The sequence below is a fragment of the Leishmania martiniquensis genome, chromosome 36 (genome assembly GCF_017916325.1).
Source record: "Leishmania martiniquensis isolate LSCM1 chromosome 36, whole genome shotgun sequence".
NCBI lineage: Eukaryota > Euglenozoa > Kinetoplastea > Trypanosomatida > Trypanosomatidae > Leishmania > Leishmania martiniquensis.
In genome coordinates, this window is record NC_090171.1 from 840,498 (window position 1) to 864,112 (window position 23,615).

Here is a 23,615-nt window from a genome sequence, read left to right on the forward strand (position 1 = left end):
TTTTGCTGACTTGCTTGTACTGCCTGCGTGAGAGCGCAGTGTTCTCGAATACGTAAAGGCGTGTGCGCGTGTGTGGAGTGGTGCGCTATTCAGATTTAAGCTCGCTTACGCACGTGCATCTCAGCCGCAAGAGGTATATTCAGTTCTGTCCTTTGGACTTCGTCGTCACCTCTGGTCTTTCCCCCTCATCCACCTCCCAGAGATTCCCTCCACGCTCCTCCCTTCCATACACGCACACACATTTAGGCACAAGCGTTTTTTCATTCTTCTTGCGCTTTGCTGTTCTGTGCCTTTTTCTCGTTTCCGCACGCTCTAAACATCCCTCTCCCTATAAAAGTATATATATATATATATATTATATCTGCATGCATACACAGAGTCGCACAAGCTCCCTCGTAAGAGACTCCGGCGTGCGGGTATCGCTTCTCTCTGCTTCTCTCGTCATTGTCGCAGCTGCGTGCTCTTTCTCCCCTTCTCATTTTTCTTCGCTGAGGTGCGAACTCTTGACACACACACACACGCACACTTTCCAGTGGAGTCCCCCGACGCCGCCCTCTCTTTGAGGCCCTCTCTCATTCCCCCTCCGTCCTCCTCTGCTCAGCGGAGAGTCCTTTCGGGTGATTGCCCGTCGCCGTTTTTCGTGCTGGTGCCTTCGAGACCGTGGTGGAGCATCCCTTTTTCGCCCTCACGAGCTGTTTCTCTTTCTTTTGAAGATTGTCGAGGCGATCACAACGAACGCGCACTCCTGACGCGTCGCGGTAACCGTTGCTTGCGTTTCGTCGTCCCACTTATTCTCTCTTTTTCGTTTTTTTTCTTCACGTTGGTTTACCCATCAGGTGTGCTTTTGCGATCTCTCTTCTTGTGCCTGTCGTGCGTTGTGGCTGTGCGTTCGTGTCGTCGACCTCCAGTTCGGTTGACAGTTATCTTTGTCGCCAGAGTGCATGAGACGGCACTCGCTTTCGTTTTCTCTCATTCAACAGACGGTGTTTTGTTGTGGTGCCGCGGAGGTGCGTGAAGAAGCCTTGTCACGAGAAGGTATTCCGCAGTCGACGCGAGAAGCATACGCCCGCGCGGGCTCGCGATTCGGCCCCCGCTCCACACACACGCACAGAATCGGTGACGCACAGCGCATCCGACGACCGATTCCAGCCAGGCCTTCCTCTATTCACAGCGGTAAGGCTTCGTGTATTGTGCACCCTTGGTGAGGCTCATTACCCCCCCCGCCCCCTTCCCAACGCGCCGGCCCGTCTACAATTTGCACTGAGCTTCACGCCATCATGCCGCGCTTCTTTCTCTTTGGCAAGAGGAAGGATAAGAAGAAGACCGGCGAGGAGGGCAGAGACGAGGGTGATGGGGTGGTGCCCGCCTCGCCAACGGAAGGGGCGCACTCGACCGACTCGAAGGGGCCGAAGATAACTCACAGAGAGGGGTCGGCGATGTCTCGCTGTAAGGAGGGGGAGGAAAGGTCTTCAGATGTGAGCGATTCACCTGCCAGCGCCTCTGGCCCAGCCACCGCCGCTTCATCGTCGCCGCCGCCCATGGGCGCGTCCAACTCCTCTTTGGGAAGCGACTCAAAATCGCAACTGCCGCCGCAGTCTCATTCTCCAACCGATTCCTCTTCTCTGCGGCTGAGCGCCGCCCCTCTCAAGCTCCAATGCTCGACGCTCGACGACGCCTCTGTCTCAACCCCGCGCGGCATCGACCTGTTTCCGCGCGAGATGTCGGATGTGACAATCCCACAGCTGACAGAGGTGTTTCAGGTATTTAGGAGCTTTCTCGACCACTGCGCGAGCACGGTGGTGAAGCAGGATTCTGTGGCACTGCTGCGCCAGATCCTTCCGGAGATCGCGGCCGTCGACACCGATGTGACGGCTGAGACGATTACGATGAAGAACTTCCACCCAACTTTTACCATCCAGCCTATGCTGAACCACCTGCTGGTGCAGCCGGCGCCCCTGCGCGCCCGCCTCTGCCTGGCGATCTACCGCTTTTGCGGTGCTCTGAGCGAAGAGCTGGAGGATGACCTGCTCTCTCACGCGGGACTCTTTGGCGGCCTGCAGTCCATGAATCCAAACCTTCGCGCCAACGCCGGCAGCGACTGTGGCAGCTGTGAAGATGCACGCCAGTCCTCCCCCTGTGGTAATAGCTTCGCGGCAAATGGGCTTGGGAAAGTAGAGCGTTGTCCTGACATCGATCTCGCGAAGATCTATGACCGCCTCCTGCACCAGGACGACTACTTGCCAAGCGCCGAAGAGCTCAACGAGATCTTTCTGCGGGTGCAAGGGTTGCTGCGAGCCGAGCAAAACGTGCTGATGGTGATGATGCCGGCCATCGTTGTCGGAGACCTTCATGGGCAGATACGCGATTTGCTAGAAAACGTACTGACGCTGGGGGGCCCACTGGTGTCGAGGGAGGCGCTGGCGCTGGCGTCCTCTGCGCACCCTGCAGCCAAGTCAAAGGCGCCTGCCTCCCCGAAGCGTGGGAGTGGTGGTGTGACATTTCCCACCCCCAAGAAGGGCAAGGCGGCAGGCGCAGGAAAGACCCTCAGTGGAAAGCCAAAAGATGATGATCGCGAGCCCATGCAGTCACATAGCTACCTGTTCCTGGGCGATTATGTGGACCGTGGGCCGAACAGCCTGCGTGTGATTGCGGTGCTCTTCGCCGCCAAGCTGCTATCACCGAACACCGTCTTCTTGTTGCGCGGTAACCATGAATGCTCAAACACAAATCGCTTCTACGGCTTCCTCGACGAGTGCCACCGTCGCTACCCCATTGTGAACAATAAGGTCACCACTCTCCACATGTGCACCCCGTTGGCGTCCTCTCCAGACTCCGGCAGTGCGGCAGCCGGGGAAAGCAGCGGCGGAAGCAGCACCCCAGGTGCCGGCTCTACCCACAAAGGCGGCAACGGCGCCTCAAGCGCCGCCGATGCAAACAGCAGCGCAGAGCCAACGGCGGGTGAGCTGGGCGAGCGTACCGGCGGAAGTGGCAATTCGAGTCCGAATAGCCTGAGTTGGGACATGAAAGATCACCCTCTGTGGCTTGTTGCGAATGACACGCTTCGTTTACTTCCCATCTGCGCCGCGCTCTACGAAGAAGTTGAGGCGGACGACGGGGCGGCGTCGCCGCCCGCCGCTGCGGCGGCCGCGCCTGGCGTCAATGAGGGGTCGCCTGCGGCTCATGCTGCCGAGAGCCCTGAAGTGCCATCGAGCGCGAAAAAGCTCGTGCCAAGGAAGCCGGCGAATAGAAGTAGCCGCCGCAACAGTGAGGCCTCGAGTCTCGGGGAGCCCTATAGGTCGCCAAAGCTCACAGCGAGTAGGTCGAATACGTTCATAATCGCCAGTTCACGCACCGCTAGCAGCACGACACCTGCTGCTTCCAGAGAATCGTCCCCGCAGTCCCCGCCAAGTACCAGGGCGTCCTTCTCAGTATCGAAAAAGACGCGGCAGGTTGTGCGCGTCTGCGCCATGCACGGTGGTCTGTCTCCCTTCATTGATGACAGCTTCGACGGCATCATTGCTATTAACCGGTTTCGTGACATCGAGCGCGGCGCACTGGCCGACCTCACGTGGTCAGATCCCTCCTCTGACGCCGCCGTCGCCCGCGGCGCGCCGGCGGCTTCGAAGGCCAGCAATCCATGCGGCGAAGTAATCTCCTCGGATGCGAAGTCGCCGACCGTCGATTCGGCAGAAACCTCCACCCCGAACTGGATCCAAGTCCCTTTAAAGAAGTTTCAATCGGCCTGTGTCTTCAACGGAACCCCACGTGGCTTCAGCGGCAACCCGCGTGGCACAGGACACATCTTCGGCGAGGATACCACGATAAACTTCATCAACACAAATCAGCTCTACTTCATTGTGCGTGCGCACCAATGCGTCCAGGAAGGATTTCAGTGGAATCACCAGGATCGTCTGCTCACGGTGTTCTCGGCCCCCAACTACTGCGGTATGCGCAATAAAGGCGCTGTTCTGCTATTAGACAAGCATGGCGCTCCTACACTAAAACAGTACGAGTACAAGGGAGGCGAGGAGAACAATTCTGTGACTGCTGCCAGCGCGCCACAGCCACCAAAACTTTTCTCGTAGGCGCTGGCCATGCATGCACTTACTGGGGTGGCTGCGTGGAGAAGCAGTGGCGTCGCGCATTTTTTCCGCTTTCTTCGTTCGTGTATCTTATGGCGAATGCCAGTGGACGAGCGTGGCCCCTTTTCACCCGCCTCTCTGCTGTCTCTTGCCGGAATGAGCGTGTGTGTGTCGTGCAGGACTGTTCACAAGCGGTGTGTGTGTGTGTGTGGTGTGCGGGGGAGGGGGGAGGGGGTACGGCTACTGCTTTTGCCTCGTGCTTTCTCTCCCTCTGGCCGCTGTCGCGATGCCTTTTTGTGTCTACATCATGTGTACGTTTTCTTTTTAATGGTCATTTTTGGTTCTCCTCGTCACTGCTCCGCCGCGCCCTTTTTTTCATCCGTTCCGGCCGCTTTTTTTTTTCCATCCGTTCTGTCCTTTTTTTCTGGGTGCGGACGCTTTTTTTGCCCGTGTCACTGTCTCCGTCCCTTTCTTCCCTCCGTCGCCTCGAGAAGGAAACGCTGGCTAGGAGAGCGCACTTGGGTGAGGGTGTTGCTCCGTTGCGTGGCGCAGCGTATTTTCTGTCAATGTGACTGTGGCCTCATTTTTTTGTTCCCCTTCTGTGCCCTCTTCGGTCGATATATGTGTGCGTCTGTGGCATCTGATAGCGTTGACTGCTTCACGCATATGGACACATCAGGTTGAGCCTGCCGCACAATCATACGCATAGACAAGCACACACACACACACGAAGACGCGGGTATGTGCACGAATAGGGCTCCCGTGCGTCCGCAGGCAGAGGCCTCTTTCTCGCTTTCATGGTAGTGCGGCAATGGGGTGCGTGTGTGTACGTGCGCCTGCCGCGTGCTGCTCTCTTCACTGCTTTCCTCATCTTCTTTCCTCCTGCGCCGTATCCCTTCTTGGCGTACTCCTCTGCTGGAACAACCCCGCACGCCCTCCCTCCCCCCTCCCCCTGCACACATGCATAACCATGACTACCCAAGACGGCGTGCTTTAACGCTGGCCTGGTCCTTAAGTTTCCCTCTGGGTGTGCACCTCCTCCCTCCTCTGCATCCTGACAAAGATCGAAGCGGTGGGCACGTCTCAGCTTCCTTGAGGGGTTTACGGCACAGCGAATGCCCTGGGCGCACGCGGCCGCCTCGCTCGCGCCGGCGTCGCCGTCGTCTCAGCGGCCATGCACACAACCTCCGCAGCGGGTGGAACGTAGGCCGCACGACACAATAGTACACCACTCCCCTTACGGTCCGTCACGGAATATCATCTACGGATGGGGAAATCTTTTCCAGCCTCCAATGACCGCCATCATTCCTGACCACCCGGGCATTCACATTGGAATCAGTTCCCTGAATGGTGTGCCGAGTGTCGCCAAATCAGACAGGTCGATGCGCAGCCTTCTGAAGCACTACCGTAAAAAGTTCAACTGCTTGGAGCACTGCTACCCGTACCATAAGGTGGGAGATATGGAGACCTGGAGGGCGTGGGCGGATATGGTGAAGGACAGCAACGTTACCGACTTCATGTGCACCTCTGCACTCGAAGCCGCGCCGGCGCCTCAGCTGCACACAGTCGCAGGCGCTGTTACTGCCAGCGTTTCCGCCGCGGAAGCAGCATCGCCGCCCCCTTTCAGGGTGAATGCGACTCGCTTTGTGTACACCATCAAAGCAAACAGTCTCCTCACTCACGTCAAGCGGCTGCAGACGGACGACGCAGAGGTGCTGGCTCACGTGCAGCTTTTTTTTAAAGAGCGGTGTCCCGTGCTAGAGCCCTTCTTGGGTCCCGTGCTGGTGCAGCTGCCGCCGTCGTTTGAATACTCCGCTGCCAATATACAGCGGCTGACGAGTTTCTATGAGTTGCTTACCCGAGAGGAGGTGCTGGTGCACGAGATAACGCTGCCGTCGCTCAAGGCCGCGTTTTCCTCCAGCGCTTCCTCCATCACACCACCATCTTTGAGTCCGCCGAGAAGGCAGCGGCGCCTCCGCATCGCGGTCGAGTTCCGAAATCGCTCGTGGTACCGCGAAGAGACCTTCGCTCTCCTGCGCACCTTCCGCTGGGCACTTGTGGTAGCGCACCACCATGATGACCCGACATACGTGCAGGTGGTTGACACCGGTGCAGGATTCCTTTACGTCCGCCTGCACGGGCCCCTGGGGCGCAACACGGGCGACTATGGTCCTGTAGTGATGCGACAGTGGGCAGAGGAGATGGTGCAGTACCTCTATCCAGCAAGGAGCCTTGCTGACAGCGGCGCCGCGATCGCCACACCAAACGAAACGGCGCGTGAAGTGTTTTTTTTCTTGAACAACAGCGAATCCCATGTGGGCGGCACGGCAAGCTCGGTTGTGGACGCGACGTGTCTTGCGGAGCAGATGCGCTGCCTGCTCCCGTGCGTATCCTCGCGAGAACCCCTTGCCACAACGGCGACCGCAACGCCGCCTCCCTCTGCATGCGGTACATCTCTACCGGTCATGGAGCATGAAGAGACCGGCCCGACGGCGTTTGCCAAAAGCGACCGTCGCGCTTCTTTTGCTCCGGACTTTCCGAGCGAGGCCAATACACCACCGGTGAAGCGGCGACGCCTGACACCGCAATGCAGCGGCTCGTGTAAAGACGAGGTTGTGATAGATTAGCAGTGCTGGGAGGAAAACAAACGAGCCTTGTCACTGCGGCGCTGTAGCGCCGGGAGGAGGGGATTGGGCGTAGCGCTTTCCCACCGGGTTCCCACCGGGCGTCATTGCAGTTCGACTCTCGGTCCCTTCTTTTCTCTGCGGATCCTGATCGATCGCGTATGTGCGCGACTTTTTTTTCCCTGCTTCACGATGGCCTTGGCACACCTGCGCACGGCGACATCCACGCAAGCTCGCACCCGGTAGAGCACAGCAGAGGGTAAGGAGACACAGAAGCGCAGCGCTAGGGGCAGTTAGTGCGCACAGCACGCGATTTTGGCCGCGGTGTGGAGGGTGCGCAAGTTTGCGTGCTTTCGGTGGAGCGCTCGTTTTGGTGCTGATGCCTCAGGGAAGCGGGGTGCTTCCCTCCCTTCCTCGTGCTGATCCCATGCCCACTTGCACGATGTCCTCCCCTCCCTCGCCTCTTTCCCACTCCTCCTGACCGCCTTTACATCGTCTTATCTTTTTGCACGTTTACTTTTGCTTTCGCTTTGGATTTTTTCTAATGCCTGCGAACGTCTGTTTGATGCATGCGCCTGCGTCTCTGTGTGCGTGTGCTCGTGCATGTGCACACGCACCACGGGGCTGGCAAACCTCATCCTTGATTACTTGCACATGCGCAACCGCCTCAGGCAATTCACATACTGCATCGGAGGAAGGATCGCCCGATCGCAGCAGCCATCCTTCTGGTTCACAAGAGCACCGACCATTGGTAGTAGTCTGCACCTGCTGTCAGAAGGTACACACACACACACGCAGGCTCTGCAACTCTTCTCCTCAATCCCTCGCCTTGCACATCCGCCCTCAGCATCCTTTTTTACCCCCTTTTCGCGGATTGAAGACTTTGTGTGTGTGTGTGTGTGGGCCCCGCGTGGTGCGCATTTCCTCCACGGTCATCGTACCCACGTGTAAGGGCACGTGCGTACACAACAGCACGCACGCGGAAGGCGTAAAAGCCTTTACCGCTTTATGTGCACAGCAAGACATTCGTTGCTTCAGCACCGCCCCCCCTCCCTCCCTCCCTCCTTACCTCTTTGCTTTCCTCTTCCCTTCGCTCTCCTGGACGTGCGCTTACTTGCTTGTGTGTGCCTGTGCGTGCCCTTCCTGCATGCGCAGGCAGTGTGTGATCCACGCTCTTTTGCGTGGGAAATAGGCTTTCTTCCTCTGCGCCGCCGCTCCCAGCATTACGCGTGATTCGTATTGCTCTCTTGTCCATGCCCCGCCCTCCTGCTGGCACGCACCACTATACCAAGGCGCGCCCACTGGCTGCACTTTGCCATATTGCCTATTGGAAGCTGTCTTCCCCCCTTCCCCCCCCCCACACACACACATTGGAGACATTCCCTCTCCCCTGCGCCGCACTTTTCTCTTCTTGCGAATGGCCGCCAATCCGGGAAAGGAGCCGCCGTTGCCGCAAGAGTTGAAGGCGCAGCTCGACGCGCTCGCTGCCGTGACGTGGGACGATTTTGAGGGTGACGACGATGATGCTGCCGCGCGCCTCTCTCAGCACCTGCTCGATTGGAAGGCACTCGGCAACGCGTGCTACAGCAAAGGGTGCTTCTTGGCTGCGATCCGGTGCTATTCACAGATGCTGGCGCTTCCCGGTGGCGATACGGCACAGATCCGCAGTAATCGGAGTGCTGCTTACTTGCAGTCGCCCATGCTAGCAGGTCCTTCCCTGGCTCTCAAGGATGCCGAGAAGGCCGTGGAGCTGGAGCCGCAGTGGTTCAAGGCCCACCTCCGCGTTGGCGACGCGCACCGGAAGCGCGGCTACTTGGCTGAGGCAGATGCTGCGTACCGTAAGGCGCTCGCCCTGCAGCCGGAGTGCGCCGCCGCGCAAGCCGGGCTCCGCGCTCTGCTTGCAGAGACCGAGGATTTGCCTGCAGCATCCTCCACATATCCGCGCAGCCGCCAGGAACACGTACGGCTCCAACGTGCATGGCAGTCACAGAGGACGGCTTCGCCAAAGACTACCGCCGACGCGGTAGCGGAGGCGCAAGCAGAGGGGGAGGAGCCCCAGATGCTGCAGGAGCAGCTGGTTCACAGATGGAAGGCGGAAATAAGCACGCGCGAGGACCGCACAGGTTGCCGACCGCGGCGGGCATCGCTCTCGCAAGCAGACAGGAAGCAAGGTGCAGCCATCAAGGAGGCTTTGCTAGCTCGCTTCCGCACTAAGCTCGAAGCCGACGAGGAGTTGAATGCGACCCTTCGCAAGCAGCACGAAGAGTTCATGCTGCGTGGTGATGGCATCGATTACCGCGATGCAGACACGCTTCGGAGTACCTACTCCCACGCCACGAACGCAATCGGGCTGGCCATCTCATCCGACTCCTACAAGGAGCACACAGGACGTGTGCACCACCGCACATGGTAATAAACTCGTCACATTCGACAAAGAGGCAAACGAGGAACGGTGTAAGAAAAGGGAGAGGGCGAGCGACCGGAAACGTGCCTGTGCACCACCCACGGCACAGACACACACAGGCACATGATGAAAGACGACTCAGTGTGAGGGCTTTGCTCCTTCCCCTCTCCTCTCTTTTCTATGTGTAAATGTGCGGTGATGAGAGCAGTGCTTCTTACCTTTTGCTTTTTGTGCGTATGTGGTTCGTGTCCTTTCTTCTCCCCCCCTCCCACTCGCTCTAGTCTCCATCCCTTTTCTCGCTCGCTTTGTGAGCCGCCGGGCTCACTTTACGCTTTCCCCGGCCCGCTGAACTTCGCCGCCATCTCCGTGCCGACTGGAACTGCTTTTTTTTTTCTTCCCCTCTTGGCTCGTGTGTGTGTGTGTGTGTTTGCAGATGTTTCTGTGCGCTGATGGCGAAAGCCTATGTATACATATATATATATATATGCGCATTTTGGCAACCCTAGTGGTGACTCACGGGCACCGCGCCTTCTTTCACTCCGCGTGCACTTCATCCCCCGCTGTGTTGTGTATGTGTGCTTTCCTTCTCCAACCCGACGCTTTTTGTTTTCTGCCCCGTCCCTTGGCACACCTGAGGTGCTCAGATGTACGGTAGCTGTTGCTGCTTCTGCCCGTTTCGTCTTGTAGTCCCTTTCCTCTCTGTCTGTCTCTTTCGGCGTCGGTGTCGGTGGAGAAAGCCGCTCGCCTTGAAACGGATAAATACAAATATGTGAATGCATGAATCTATTCATGTACGGCGGCATCACTTGAGCGGCACCCAATAGGCGCACGAGAAGAAGAGGCGGAAAAGTCGTTGCCACGTGGGCGCGAACACAAATATATGCACACATGCGCATGCATATGCATATAGTCTTCTCTGCCCTCGTGCGGAAACGAAAAGTGGGGAAGGAAAGACACTCGCCTGCCATCACCGCTGCCTTTGATGCTCCCTCGATTGGGCGCGAAGAAGTGCCTTTTCCCAAAAGCATGCCTGCTCCTTTTCACAGGTAGACCTCTCATACTTTCTCGTTGATTCCTGCAGGCGAAGTGACGGCGATGTGGCTTTTACGGGCGGCACCTATAGATGGTAGCGGTTGACCGTGAAGGCGCCTGAGAGCAAAATGACGAGACGCCTGCCTCTTCGGCCTCCTCCTATGGCCCCCCTTCTGTTCGTTCCAAGCTGCGTATTAATTTGTGGGGGCGTTTCGTTCTTCCCTCGCCTCTCATGCAAATTCCTTCCCTTCACTGCCCACTTCTCTATCCCCCCCCCAGCGGTGCGCTCATATGGCTGCGCCACAGCCACAGCAGTGCCTCTATCTGCCGCGCTCACAAGCAGATTGCGCACCCGTCATATGTGCAGAGTAACCGGGAAAGGGAAAAAAGCGAAATCTTTTTTTTCTGCTACCCTCCCCCCTCCCTTGCGCGTAAGTGACCGTACCGTTTTGTGCCTGCTTATGGCATGAAGCAGAAGTAGGCGCAGCGAGCCCACCCTCTCCCTCGTTTCCCCCAACGCGACAGGTCATCCAGTCGTCTCCACCGCAGCGCTAACATCCTCAGGTATGTGTTCCCCTTCCCTTCGTAATGCCGGCTTCCGCTCTCTTTGCTCCACAGAAGATGGCGCAAGTGAAAGAAGGCTTGCGATGGGTGTGCCTCTGCTTAGATGCGTGCATGTGTGGAGGGCGGGGAGGATGGTGGCATATTCACTGGCATCAGGACCGTTCCTTCGCGTCTTCGGCTTTTCTTTTTTTGTTGTTCAGAGGGCTCTCTTGGCCGGCCGCAGCAATTTCGTTTCTCACGCTCGCTCTCTTCTGCTTGTGGCCTCCCCCCTCCCCTCCCATTCCTCCTCCTCCACACATACACGCATACACTTCTTTGTTACGCCAACTTCATCGACATCCAACATAACAATCGTCTCTCCACTTTCCTCGCGCACAGGCAACCGTCCACAGAAGCCCACATGCGCACATGTGATGAGCCAGCCTGAGCTTATCACTACGCCGCCACGCGTTTTCACGTCACTCACCTCGCGCTTACCAAACGCAGAGCACACGCATCAGCTGCAGGCCACTTTCAAAAGCAGCAGCTTAGAAGAAAAAAGTAAGCGACTGTACACCAGAGCGAAGCAGCGCCATTGCGGACCTGCTGAGCATCCGCTCCATTTAGTTTTTCCTCTCTCTGCCACTGTTGTTGGCAGGATTTCTGCATGCTGACATGTATGCTGCGCTTTTGCCCTCGTCAGCGGAACGCTTTCAGCCTTCATTTTTTTTTTGCATCGCCTTTCTCATTAATTTCTGCTTTTTTCTTTTTCAACGGAACGCGCCTTCTTTTCGTTCATTGACTTTTCAGCTCTCGTCTGCGGCTCCTTTTTGGTGAGTCAAAGGGAAGGGGGCTGTGCGTATATCTTTTAGTCACGGACAACGTTTTTTTGTTGTTGCTGCTTTGTATGCGGTTAGGTGCTTGGGCCTTTCTCCGCGGGCGTTGGTACCTGCCTTTTCCTCCACCTTCAAACACACACGCACAAACCACAATATGACCCTCGATAACAGGGACCCCTCAGCGTTGCATCTTCATGGCCCAGGACCCACTCTGTAAGAAGCACAAGCAGTCCCCCCCCCCTAACCCTGCGAAATGCCAAGCCACCTCCGCTCTTGGCGGGGCCAGAGCGCCTACGACGTCGCGAGGAGATGCCAGAGCGGCTTCATCGCTACGGATGTCGGTGGCCAGGCCCTGGGCCGCGCTGCGTCGGAGCGACGTGCGACGGCCGGCGCGCCTGTACTATGCACATGCTGGGCGGAGTGGCAGCGCGACTCGGGCCCCTGCTGCACGGCCCGCACTGCGCACCGGTGTGGTGCGCCTGGACCACCGCGAGGGGCGCACCACGCGGCGACCGGCATGGCGGGACCGGCTGCAGGGCGACCTTGGGAAGCGTGCGAGCGTGCCGAGGTCGAGGCAGGGGCCGTACGCAGGCGACCGAGTCGGCGCCGCGCTGGAGCGCATGTCTGCTGCTGCGCCGCACGGCTCGATACGCCCCTGCGACGGGACCGGGGTGCTATCGTGCGGTGCCACACCCCGCTGTATGGCAGAGAGTGGCCGTGTTGGAAGGGACCTGTCGCGTCGGCACTGCGCAGCACTCCCCCCTCCCCACTGCCACTCTTATTCTCCCTTTGCCGTCGCGTGTGCGTGAGTGCGGTTGTGCCCGTGAGGACATCACTGATTTCGCCGTATCTCTTGCATCGCTGAGCGTCACGCAATGTGTGGAGGAGCATACGAACGGAGAGTAGAAACGCTCGCCACTTCTTGTTCTAGAGAGTCGACCTCGTGGTGAGCAGGCTGCGAAAACTGCTTGCGGGGGCTGAACAGCGGAGAGGCGGCAGCTGTGAAGGGGCACTGCGGTAAAGCACAGGAAAACGTAGCGCAGGATGGCCAATAGGGGTGAGAAGACGATGAGCAGAAAAGATTAAGTGGTGTGACCGCAACGCCCTTCTTCTTCGTCTCTCCTTTTTTTCGTCATGCGCTCTCTGCTCTCGCTCTTAATTCATGGTTGGTTGGCTGCTTGCTTGCTGCCGTTCCGTTACCGCGTGAGTAGGAGTGGTCTCGGCATGCTTGGCCCCTCTCTCGTGAGCTGAGGCCCTTAAGAGGAAGGAAGTAGTGAACACGCTCGACGTTCATTTGGTGCGGTACGAGTATATATGCGTATATATATATATATATGTATTGCTTATCTATCGCTCCTTCGCTCCCTCGTAACATTCGCTTCTCCGCCGCGCGTCGAAACCTTCGTTATACACGTCCTCCGTCTTTCCTTGGCAGCTCACCTTTGCGGCTCATTACGCCCGATTGGGCTTACCAATCGAATCGCAAAAAAAAAGAGTTGTGAACGGAGCCGCCAATGCGAATCACTACACCGACTTTGACCGCCCCAGTCGGCACCTCCGCTGTCAAAGCTCGCAAGGGGAATTCAATAGCCATCCGCACCGTCGCCGCGGAAGACGCACCATGGCACTCCCACTCACAGTTTATCGTCACACATAGCGCCACCTCGCTGAATGCGCTGTCTGCCTGCGAACCTGGCGACCCATCGTCTCCGGCACTGTCAGCCGAGGATACTGGAGGCGATCAGCGCCGTTTGATGGCCCCGGTGCTTTCCGCACGAGCTGTGCCATCTTCTGGCAGCGTATGTGAACCACCGCTGTCGTCGGCGTCGGGGCGCGCTGCGCTGAAAAAACAGTTTGTGGTGGCCGACACGCTCCACACAACGAGGCAATCAAGCGCCTCTTGGTCTCCGTGCTCATGGAAAGAGAGCATCTGCAGCTGCACAATCCCAGCAGCCGAGATAGTAACCTGTATCTCTGACGCCGCGGCCACGAGCGACCTCAGCGCGAACACCCTAAATACGTGCGCTACTGGTGAGATGCCACAGTGGGTGAGTGGCAGCGCTTCCGACGGTACTCCAAAACCCGCAGGCACCGGTGGAAACGCCAGCGCCCCTGCGTTGGCAGGAGTGTGGGAAAGCTCGCCCTTTGTGTCAAGCTCCTCCGCCTCTTCCAACTCCGACTGTGCACAGAGGGCAAGGGCTGCGCAAGGAGCTCGTTGCCCCCCATGGCCGCGGCGAAGCCGCAACAGCGCTATCGCAGAAGAGCCACAGCTGCGCGCGTCACTCACCCAGGACAACCGCGGCTTCCTCAATCCAGGCTACTCGTGCGACTCGTCAGAGGAGAACAGTGCCGACGGCGGTGCCGCTGAGGCAGGAGGCCATGATACCCCATCTGCAGCGCACTCTAGTCGAAGAGTACCGATTGCCATGCCGCCGACGCAGGGCGGGAAAGACTGCAGCAGAGCGCCTCTGCCAGGGGTCGCCACCTCTTCGGATGGCGGCGAGAGACACTTTGCCCTCGCCCTCGTTCCGCTGACCATCGAAGAGGAGCAGGCGGCCCGGCAAGTATACGACGCCCACAGAATTCAGCTTCGGAAAATACGCCATCACACAAAACACGCCAGGGCCACTCAACGCCGCTCGCAGATCACTAAAACGGCATCCCCGTCCCCCCTGAGCAGGGGCGCGGCTGTAGGGGAGCGCGAGCTCCTGCGGCTACTTCGCAGGCTCTATCAATCTGCACAGGCCATGATGGCATCAAGTGCACATACTACCACGTCCAGGCCGAGGCCACCGCAGAGGAGGGCGGCTTCACTAACGAAGGCGGCGAACGCGGCAGGGGCGCCGCGCGCGCTTACCTCCAATGAGTACCTCCTCGGCTTGGCGGAGGTGTGCTTTGGCGCACGTCGTTTTCAAACACTTATGACCGCTGCAACCGCAGACGGTGACGTCCCCGTCCCCTTCCCAGTCGGAAACGAAGACCAGGACGCACCTGCTCTGTCCGCTGCGTCACATTCACGGCTGTCGTCGCCGTCTATAGGGTTGACAATAGGGGAGACGCTCTCTTTTTTTTGCTGCCTCACAAGTGGCCTGGCTGCGAGCGCTCTCGAAGAAGGGCAGCCGAGGCATGCGGGTCACATTGCGAGGTTGGGGGCGAAGACTGCTTCATTACAGCCACGACGAGACCTAACGCCCTCACAAAGGAGGCGCAGCGCCTCTGCTTCTACTCGTCAATCTGCCCTGCAGGTGTGCCGTCTCCGCTCTGCGCTGGCTGCTCGACGCCAGAGCCGACCTCCGCCGTCCTCTCTAGCGCGTATCGTGGCAAGGCCTGCGGCGCCGACATCTCCCTCGCCGTCGAGGGCAGAGATGTCTGGGGCGGCGGCCTTGATCAGACCTCGGAAGCCACATGGACGGGGTAAGGGCCTGCGCAGCAGAACGGCAGCTCTGCCGCCGCCCTCACCGAATCTGTTCAGTAGCGACTCGTACGAGTCCGACGCAACCTACAAGGGCGACCCCATCCTCATGTATGTGCAGCGCAGGGCGTTCGCGGAGATCGCGGAAGGCCAGGGCTCTCGCGACAGCAGCACAGTGACGCTGGTGCGACTGGCGAAGGTACTGCGCTGGTTTAACATAGCGCTTAACCCCAGTGCTGTGGAGCGCGTGTGCGGGGTGCCGATGCGGTCCTCGCCTGAGTCTCCCATCTCCATCGACTTCGATGCTTTTGTGAAGATTATCGACTCAGGCCTGCACGCTCCGTGTTGCAGCGAGGGCAGCTGCTCCTCCTTTGCATCCACCCTTGCATCTGCGGGCAACGCTGGAGACTCGCAGACGGACGTGCTCGCGCTGGACCTGCTGCCAGAGCCGCCCTTATGGGCGGCTCCGGTGCTGCCCCTCATTCCCGGCTGGACGGCGGCCACCGCTGCCTCGTTCAGCGCTGGTAGAGGTGTGGCACCTTGTGCTAGGTCGACCTGTTCTATTAGCCCAGTGCGCGACAGCGAAGGGTCGAACCGGTCGCTACTGGCCGCTGCTTCAGTGGCTTCCGCGTCGCATCCTCGCCAGAGCAGTCTCAGCAGTGTGGCGCCGACCACTTCATCAGCGGAAAGCGGCGCGAGGGTGCGCAGGTCATCTTTAGACACAGACGATGCATACCCATTCGTGGCGCGTGATTCCGCTATGGCAGTACTCTGCCGCAGTATTCGCCAGCGACTGCGCCGAGAGCTGCGTAGGAGCGTGAGCAGCGGGTCGGAAGCGCTGCTGCCACTACGAGACGGCCAAAGCAGTGCCAACTGGAGTGACGTTGGCACGGCACCAAAGGAGGAAGACTACCCGCAGCCTTCCCCGTTTACTCAGAGAACAACGGCTGTGTCATACTCGTCGAGGTCGTCCTCGCCCTCCACCGCACCAGCGTCCATGCTCAGCGGTGACGTGACCGCGGCCGGCCTGCGTAGAGGGAGCGGCTTGGTCTCTATGCGTCACAGTAGCGAGGCGTCCTCGACGCCGCCAACGTCGTCGAAGGGCCGAAGCGGAACGACGTGCAACACTCAACTGCTCCGCCAAAGACTGCGCAAGCAGGTCTCGCAGTCGCGGGCTGTAGCTCCTGCGTTGCCTCCTCGCTCATATGCATACACGAAGACACCTGCATTACGGAGCGTGCGTGCCCACCCCGATTCCAGTGGCGAGGAGGTCATCGTTTCCCAGTGCCCCATTACCGCGCGACGTTGGCGCGGGCGCCAGCTGAGTGGTCCGCCGCCTGCTGGCCGGGAGACTGCACGACGGCTCCCTCCCTCCACTGGCGCCGTGGGGCGGTGCCGCCAACTTCAGAGATCTACTCATCTCCTCACGTCTCTGTCCCCTTACTCGAGCACAGACCACGACCTACGAGCAACTGGAGGGCATCACCGACTGCGCAGCGCGGCACTATCGGCGCAGGGCCGGATGCGAAGATCGTTGTCGCTGAAGCCCTTTCCCGGCCAGTCAGCGCTGTACGCGCTCCCAGCTGCCGAGCCAGACTCTTTTGCCTCTCTACTGTTCCAGCCGGCACCGCCACAGACGACATCGAGACGCCCCAAGCTGAGCCGTCCACGTAGTTGCAGCACGCGACCTGCTGCGGCACGAACGCTTGGTGGTTGCGTAGCGCGCGTGTCGCATCCTCCTTTCTCACAGTCCGCTAGATCCTCGCCGCTGCCGTGGTCGAGGGAGGCTTCCCAAGGCCCGCTGGAAGGACGTCGACTGAGCTCGAGGTGAAGCGTTGCGTATCTGAAGGCCAGCGATGCAGTCAGTCGCGCCTACCCGCTTCTCAGGCCGCTCTGCTGCTCGCGCCGCCCCTCATTCGATCGCGCCACGTTTGAAGGCCAGCGCCCCGTCTCTTTCACTGATGGCGGCGGCGTCGGCCCCTGCCCGGTCTCCATCGTGTGGCCCGACCACTCCTTTAACTTGAAAGACCACCTTGACTCATTCATGACCGAATGCTGACCTGACTGCTGCGCTAGAGTACCGTAGGAGCTTGCAGAGCTGTACGCGCGGCTTAGCGGCGTGACTCAGACACTGGCTACCCTGGCTCTAGTCAGAGAGGCCTCTGGGATGCCAGCGCCACGCAGCGGCTCGCCAGCAGCACCAAAGCGCATCGAGTCTTCCGCTTGTCATGTCCAGCTTTGCTGGCTTCATGATCTTGGCATGTGAGTTGCGCAGCATCATGCTCTCCAGAGCGGAGGAGGGTGCGATAGTAGAGAAGGCGGCAGGGAGGGTTTCACAGTCGGCTCTCGCGCCTGCCTGGTTCAGGTTGTACGCCGGTGGGTACGCGAGCTCCACTGTGGTGGGTGCTGTTCTGCCCCCCCCACTCACTGGCGCCCGCTTCCCCCTTTTCCCCTTCATACGCGCATACCTCTTTCTTCCCTCGCTTTCCTCTGTCTCAACGGGTGCCCCGCCATGTGACGGTGGTGTACTGAGAGGAGGGGGGTCGGGGCAGAGAGAGAGCAAAGCGGCTCCCTGAAAAGGCGAAAAAAGGGAGAGAAGAGGCACGCCCGACTGCAATACGAACCTCGTCGCCCCTCTCTGGGCCCGCACGTCTGTCTCTGTCCTCCTCCCAGCGCTCTTTCTCTCCCTCTTTGCCCGCCAAGTTGGGGTGCGGGACAGATGGCAGGCGTGCAGCTATGGCCGGACCACGGCCACTGCCGCCGCTCTTTTTTTGTTTTCTTCCCTTTTGCTGTTCTGTTTCTTCTTGTGTGCTTTCCGCTTCGCACTACCCCTTTTTTTCTTTCCCGCTCTTTCCATCCTTCGCGTTGGCGCTTGGGACCGGGCTGCTGGGGACGGGATAGGCTCGCGGCCGCCGTAAGAGCGGCGCGGGCCATGCCGAGGAGAGGGAGAGAGCGTGTATGTGCGGCGGCAAGTGAGCGACGGGGAGGGAAGGGTGGGTGGGATGGAGAGGAGGCAGAGACAACGGGGCGAAGCCCAAAGCAGAAGAAAAACAGCCACACGCCGAAACTGTTGTGGCGCGCACGTCTTCCAGCACACATTCACATGCTCGGCTGTGTCTGACATTTTGCGGCATGTCAGCTGTGCGCGAGGACAAACTGCCCCTCTTTCCCTGCTATACGGTTGAAGGGCGGTTGTGTAAGAGGCGCAGAGGTGCTGTGGTCGGCGTGCCCTGCCTGCCCTTCTTCTCCCTTCCCTGAATCTCCCTCACACCAGGATGGCTGCAGGCTGATTGGGTGTGTGTTCGGAGTGCTTTCCTCGTCTGATGCCGTCGTTGCAGCTTCCATTGCCCTTTCTCCCTCATACACGGACGTGGGCGAGTGCGCTTGTATTGGAGAGAGTAAGAATGCTTAGTGCATACGCCTCTCTCTGGGTGCCCCGTGTTGCTTTCATCAGTCCTCTGTGCAGGTGTTTAGCATACAAGCACACACACACACACACCTTTTCGTTGGCCAGCTTTGCTTTCCACGTTCTCGAAGAAGCCGGCTGTGCAACGTCGAGGAATCTCTTTGAGCGGTTCTTTCCTCTCTCCCCCCCCCCCTCTTTTTTTCTTTCGCACGTACCTCTGTGCATACGTTTGCGGTAGTGCTACCCCCCACGAACCTGAAGCGACAAAGGGACTTCAGCAATGGCGTCACCATCCTCGAAGAACTCTGCAGGCGGGTGCTTTGTCAGCCGACAGGACGCAGGCGAAGGGTACGTGAGGGGGACGGCAGAGAGAAGGCCCATGTGCTGTTTCTTTGTCTGCCTTGATTGACTTGGCTCTCGTCTCTGCTTCACCGCGGGCTTGCGCGTGTCTTCCCGGCTGTCATGCACACATGATTGTCGTCCCCATCGAAAATGTGCCGTGCTTGAAGTGGCGCTCAACAACGACTCCCTCTCTCGTCTCCCGTCACTCTCCAACTCCTTTTATAACCCTTTTTCTCCCCCGCCCCTACACCTTATCTTCACCGTGGATCTCACCACACACACACTTGCTCATGCGCGTGCGCACATGCTCACCTACACACGTATCGTGCCACTCCCTTTCTCTTTCCTCTGTTCCCCATGTTCTTGAGCTGCTTCAGGTGCAGACTTCCGCCAACTCTGCTGCCGTTCTGCAGTCTGTTGCAGTTCGGCTGGAGGCACTGCCGGTGCACAATCAGAAGGAGTTAGCGATAAGGGGATACGCTTGGCTGCGGGCTCGGCGACTAAAACAGAACCAGTCACCGTAGGAACAGCAAAAGAACCGTGATTGAAGGCGATCGAATTGACGAAAGAGTGCGTACTGTGTGGTCATCCCGAAGACGAGTCGGCCTCCATCTGGCCCTCACTTGCTGGCTTCTTTTGTTGTTTCTCGCGGGCGTATCGAAGAGAGTAACGCAGGGAGAACTTCGCGTGGCGCCCTCTCTCTTTCGCATGCATCAAACCTTTTGGGCCCCCCTCCCTTCCACGAGGCATACACGTGCGTTCCAGCAGACGAGCAAACGACTCCCCCGCCCGTGTTGCAGTACATCGCTCAAGGAAATATACACATCCCTTCCTCCCCCTCCCCCCTTCGTCCCCCCTCCCCTCTCTCTTTCCGCGATTGCCTATTCGCGTGGTCTATACTCTTTCTTTCGTCCCTTCATCTCCCCTTTTCCCCTCTCTTCTCCTCACACCGTCCCTCTGAACGGAGTTGGCGAGGGCTGCTCTCGTCGTGTAGGGGCTCTTGCGCGCGCGCCTGCTTTTTTTTCCCGTTCACCACCTAACTTCTTCACCTGTCTCGTCTTCCGTGAATTCCCAGCAAGGTGTTTGCGTGCACGCGGAGTTGTGTGGACCACTGTGCTTCATTTTTATCTTCACATGCTTGGGGGACAACCCTTCGAATGTTCGTTGCTCTCTCTCCCTGTCTCTATTAGCGCGTCCGAATTCGCCTCACTTCTATAAGCTCGTCATCTGTGTGCCTGCATCCAAGAGAGAGTTTGCGTGTGCGTGTGCGTGTGTGTGTGTGTGTCTGTGTCTGTACGCACGTCTTCTCTTTCATCGTTGCTCCCCTCTCCCACCCACCCCTCACACACACGCACATTCATTGGGTTTGCCTACGCGTTTTTTTTTTCGCCAGTGCTGCTCGGGCTCTCGCCATCCCTTCTTCTGCCTCTATTCTTCGCCACCGCTTTGCTGCTTCCTCGAACGGACTGCCGCACGCATTTTTCATTTTCTCTTTGCGTGTGCCTCCTCCCCTCCACACGCCCTTTGTTGGTATATTTTCTCCCACCTCCTCCTCCCAGGTCCTCTGCACGGGTGCGTTTCGCGTCCATTAGCAGCGATGTCGGCAGCCGTATCATCGTCATGGGTGGACTGCTTGGTGTCAATCCGGTTCGATCTTGACATCGGGCCGAAGATCGAGTGTGTTTCTCCGCCAGGTGCCATTACAGAGGAGGGGAAAATGAAGCTGCTGCACTGCGCCTTTCCAGATTGCAACCCCGACTGCGGGTACAACTTCATCTTTTACTTCACGATGCCGGACTGCACCACGGCCGCGGCGCAGAGCTTCTCGCAGACAGTGGCGCCGCCAACGACCGGAAACACGGTACCGGAGCTGTACGGCGCGGCCTTCTACCGACAGAAGCACGACCCCAATGTTCCACGGGGCTACGTGCAGCAGGTCTTGGTGCTTCTCTCGCACTTGCCCTACTACAATGTGCACGAACTTATCCTCCGCATCGTGGCGCCGCGCTTTTGTCAATGCTGCCCGCTTTCCCCAGACACTGGTAAGGTTCCTATCTCAAGCTTGCTGGTACCAGTTCCGGAAGCTTCTTTCGAGGTGGATCACTCCTACACCACCGAGCACTACACGCAAGAGGACGTTCTGCGTGATGCGATGATGGAGCTTGCCCAGTGGCCATCGCCTCACCCACAAGTGCGCTACACTGTGACGCTGCTTCAGCAGGCCCTCGTCTTCATTACGCCGGCGCACTCGCAGCGGCAGTCGAGTCGCGCCACGCGCAGCAGCTGCGCCTCGCTCCGCACTGCCATGTCGGTCGACAGCCGCGTAGAATTTATGGATGTGGCACGAGGCAGTGCGCGGTACCGCGGTAGCACTTTGGGCAACGATTTATTGCCCCTGTTCAGACTCCTCGGTGCGCAGTTGCACCATCTAACGTACGTGTGGGAGCTGCTCATCCGACACGAGCCGCTTTTCATCCTCAGCAACACACCGTGCATGGCATCGGCGGCGGCCTTCGGCGTCGCCTCGTTGGTGCTGCCCATCGAGTTCAATGGCACGTTGCGGTCATACTTCACAGTTCAAAACGACGATTTCCCACGGCTGAGCCGAATGGGCAGGGTGTTACCTTTCCCAGTGAATGAGGGCCTCATCGTGGCCGGCACGAACCCCTTCCTGCTACGCAGCTTCAGTGGGTGGCCCAGCTTGATGGTCGTGATGGATCACAACACGTCACCCGCGGTGACAGGCTCCATCGCCTTGCCGGCACCGAGCGTGGAGACGTGCAACGTCAGGGTGGCAGCTGCGGCAATGTCGCCTCTGCCGTCTCCCAGCCCTCTACAGCACCTGCAGCCAGGTGCTTATACAACCACCTCGCTAACAGTCTCTGTGCCGCGTGTCGTGCTGCCCGAGGAGCTTCGCGCTGAAGCTTCGCTGATTCCGCTGCCGAGCAGCGCTCACCGGCGCACGGCGTCTGGACCTGCACCCCTGTCTGCAGACGTGCACAGTCTCGCCTCCACTACGTCCCTGGGTAGTGGGTTGGCAAGCACGCGGCACCACGGCGGTCTGCATGCACCCTCTAAGGCGCTGCGGCTGAGCCCCAGCAGCATCCGCGGAAGCAGCAGCAGCGGCGGCGGCGTCTTACCCGCCCCCTCTTACACGGTAGATCCACATGCCTCGTACAAAGTGGAATCATCAACCAGCTCGTCGCCATCGGCCTCGCCCTCATCGCGTGACTCGGCTCGCGCGGAGGAGACGCTGAGTCAGGCCCGACTATCTGAGAATGGGAGTCGAGCGAAGGAGCTTGCATCAGCGAACGCGCGCGGGGCGTCCCCGACACAGGCCAGCAGCGGCGCCAGCAGCCGCGCGGAGAGAATGCCGCGTAGGCGTGAGCGGGCTCGGAGCGGCAGCAGCGAGGCCACCGTGGCGACTGCGACGTGCCTAGGGTCGGCTCCAATCACCGTACCGTCGCATGTCGCCCCTTCCGTCACCCTCTTCACCGTGGACCACTACAGGACCACGGTAGCGTCAGTGCGCGCTGCTGAGCACCGGAAACGTGGCGGCGCTCGCCGGGATAGCTCGCGAAGAAACCTGCAGCAGCGTCTCCACAACTACTTTGATTCGTCTGTCCATTTCCTGTTGAACCACACGGAGCAGACGCAGACGCTACTGAAGCGGCTAGAGATGGTGTCCCTGCTGGACGCGGATGCACAGCGAGCATCCGTCTCTCTGAGCCTTGCGCACTTGCATGGGCATCCGCGTACTATCTCCTCGCCCACCACTGGCGCAAACAGTCCATCTCTCGCATCCCTCTCGCCATCGCTATCCTCGGCGGCTACTAGCACCACCTCCCGCAACCACAGCGCGTGCCCGACGGCGGCGATAGACGGCATCACGTCATGCTCGCAATTCTCCGTCGCCGACGATATAGTGCGAAAGTTCTTCACGTCCCTTACCTCCGAGTTTCTCACACCCATCACAGCTTGGTTCCAGAAGGTCACGGCACCCTACACGGCCTTCCACTTGTGCGATCGCGCTTTATGCGACACGCTGCTGACCCCTTGCAGCTTTCTCGGCGACTTTGCCCAGCGGCACCGAGAGACGGCCCCACCCATGTGGACTCAGCTGCACTCGTACAAAACGTATAAGGTGGTGTACGAACGGTTCGCGCAGGGCTGCCTCTTCAAGGCATATGTGCTTCAACTCGTGGATGGGTGCTTGCGGCAGCAGATGGAGGACTTCCAGGTAGAGGAGTGGGTGATCCGTGTGCCTTCCGACGCGGAGCGTATCGACCTACTCATCAGCCTACTCAACACCGTCCAGCGAGAACTGAACGAAACCATCGATCCTGATGTGCTCTTCGTGACTTCTGCCACATCAGTGCTGGCTAGTATGGCAGTAGTGCTGCAGCAGCCTCACCGGGAGCAGTTTATGCTGAAGATTGGAGAGCTAAAGCTCTGACGTGTCGTGGGCGTTTAAAGGTTGGGGGAAGAGGAGAAGGGCGCTGTGTGTGTGTGTATGGGACGGAGGGGATGAATGAGCTGATTTGCTCGCAGGAATGTATCGCAAGAAATCGAGGGCGCGCAAGCTGCCGCCCCTATAGTTGCTGGTGTGTCTAAGGCGCATCTAACGTTCACTGCTATGCGATGGAGAGGGGAGGGAGGAAAGGAGGGCTGCCGGTTAGGGACAGCGAGAGGGCAGCCATGGAAAAGTCGTCTGAGATATGTACCTGACTCACACATGCGTGGCAGACGTGACGCGGCTCGCCTGGCTCATCGTCTTTCTCGGGTAGCGCCCGCCTTGTGTGTGTGTGTGTGCATGTGTGCGTGGAGTAATGAGGGGGTGGTGGCGGTGGCTCTGCATACAGCTTCCTGTAGGCTCAATCTTCTCACGTCTTGCGCTCCTCGACTTTCTTCTCTACACTTTGGCTTTCTGG

At 59.0% G+C, this 23,615-nt stretch overlaps 5 protein-coding genes across 5 annotated transcripts; all 5 read left to right on the forward strand.

Annotated features, from left to right (window-relative positions):
* Positions 1-1,277: 1,277 nt before the first annotated feature.
* Positions 1,278-4,085, forward strand: LSCM1_00212 (uncharacterized protein; the record flags this gene model as incomplete). The annotated part of the gene is made up of 1 exon (XM_067317864.1): positions 1,278-4,085. The coding sequence occupies one exon, from the start codon at positions 1,278-1,280 to the stop codon at positions 4,083-4,085; it is 2,808 nt and encodes a 935-aa protein (XP_067173969.1).
* Positions 4,086-5,197: 1,112 nt separating this feature from the next.
* Positions 5,198-6,709, forward strand: LSCM1_00213 (uncharacterized protein; the record flags this gene model as incomplete). Its single annotated transcript, XM_067317865.1, has 1 exon — positions 5,198-6,709. One exon carries the CDS (start codon positions 5,198-5,200, stop codon positions 6,707-6,709), a length of 1,512 nt encoding a protein of 503 aa, XP_067173970.1.
* Positions 6,710-8,123: 1,414 nt separating this feature from the next.
* LSCM1_00214 (uncharacterized protein) lies at positions 8,124-9,119 on the forward strand (the record flags this gene model as incomplete). Its single annotated transcript, XM_067317866.1, has 1 exon — positions 8,124-9,119. The coding sequence occupies one exon, from the start codon at positions 8,124-8,126 to the stop codon at positions 9,117-9,119; it is 996 nt and encodes a 331-aa protein (XP_067173971.1).
* Positions 9,120-13,950: 4,831 nt separating this feature from the next.
* On the forward strand, positions 13,951-16,767 carry LSCM1_00215 (uncharacterized protein; the record flags this gene model as incomplete). The annotated part of the gene is made up of 1 exon (XM_067317867.1): positions 13,951-16,767. One exon carries the CDS (start codon positions 13,951-13,953, stop codon positions 16,765-16,767), a length of 2,817 nt encoding a protein of 938 aa, XP_067173972.1.
* Positions 16,768-20,281: 3,514 nt separating this feature from the next.
* Positions 20,282-23,140, forward strand: LSCM1_00216 (uncharacterized protein; the record flags this gene model as incomplete). The annotated part of the gene is made up of 1 exon (XM_067317868.1): positions 20,282-23,140. The coding sequence occupies one exon, from the start codon at positions 20,282-20,284 to the stop codon at positions 23,138-23,140; it is 2,859 nt and encodes a 952-aa protein (XP_067173973.1).
* Between the last annotated feature and the right edge of the window lie 475 nt (positions 23,141-23,615).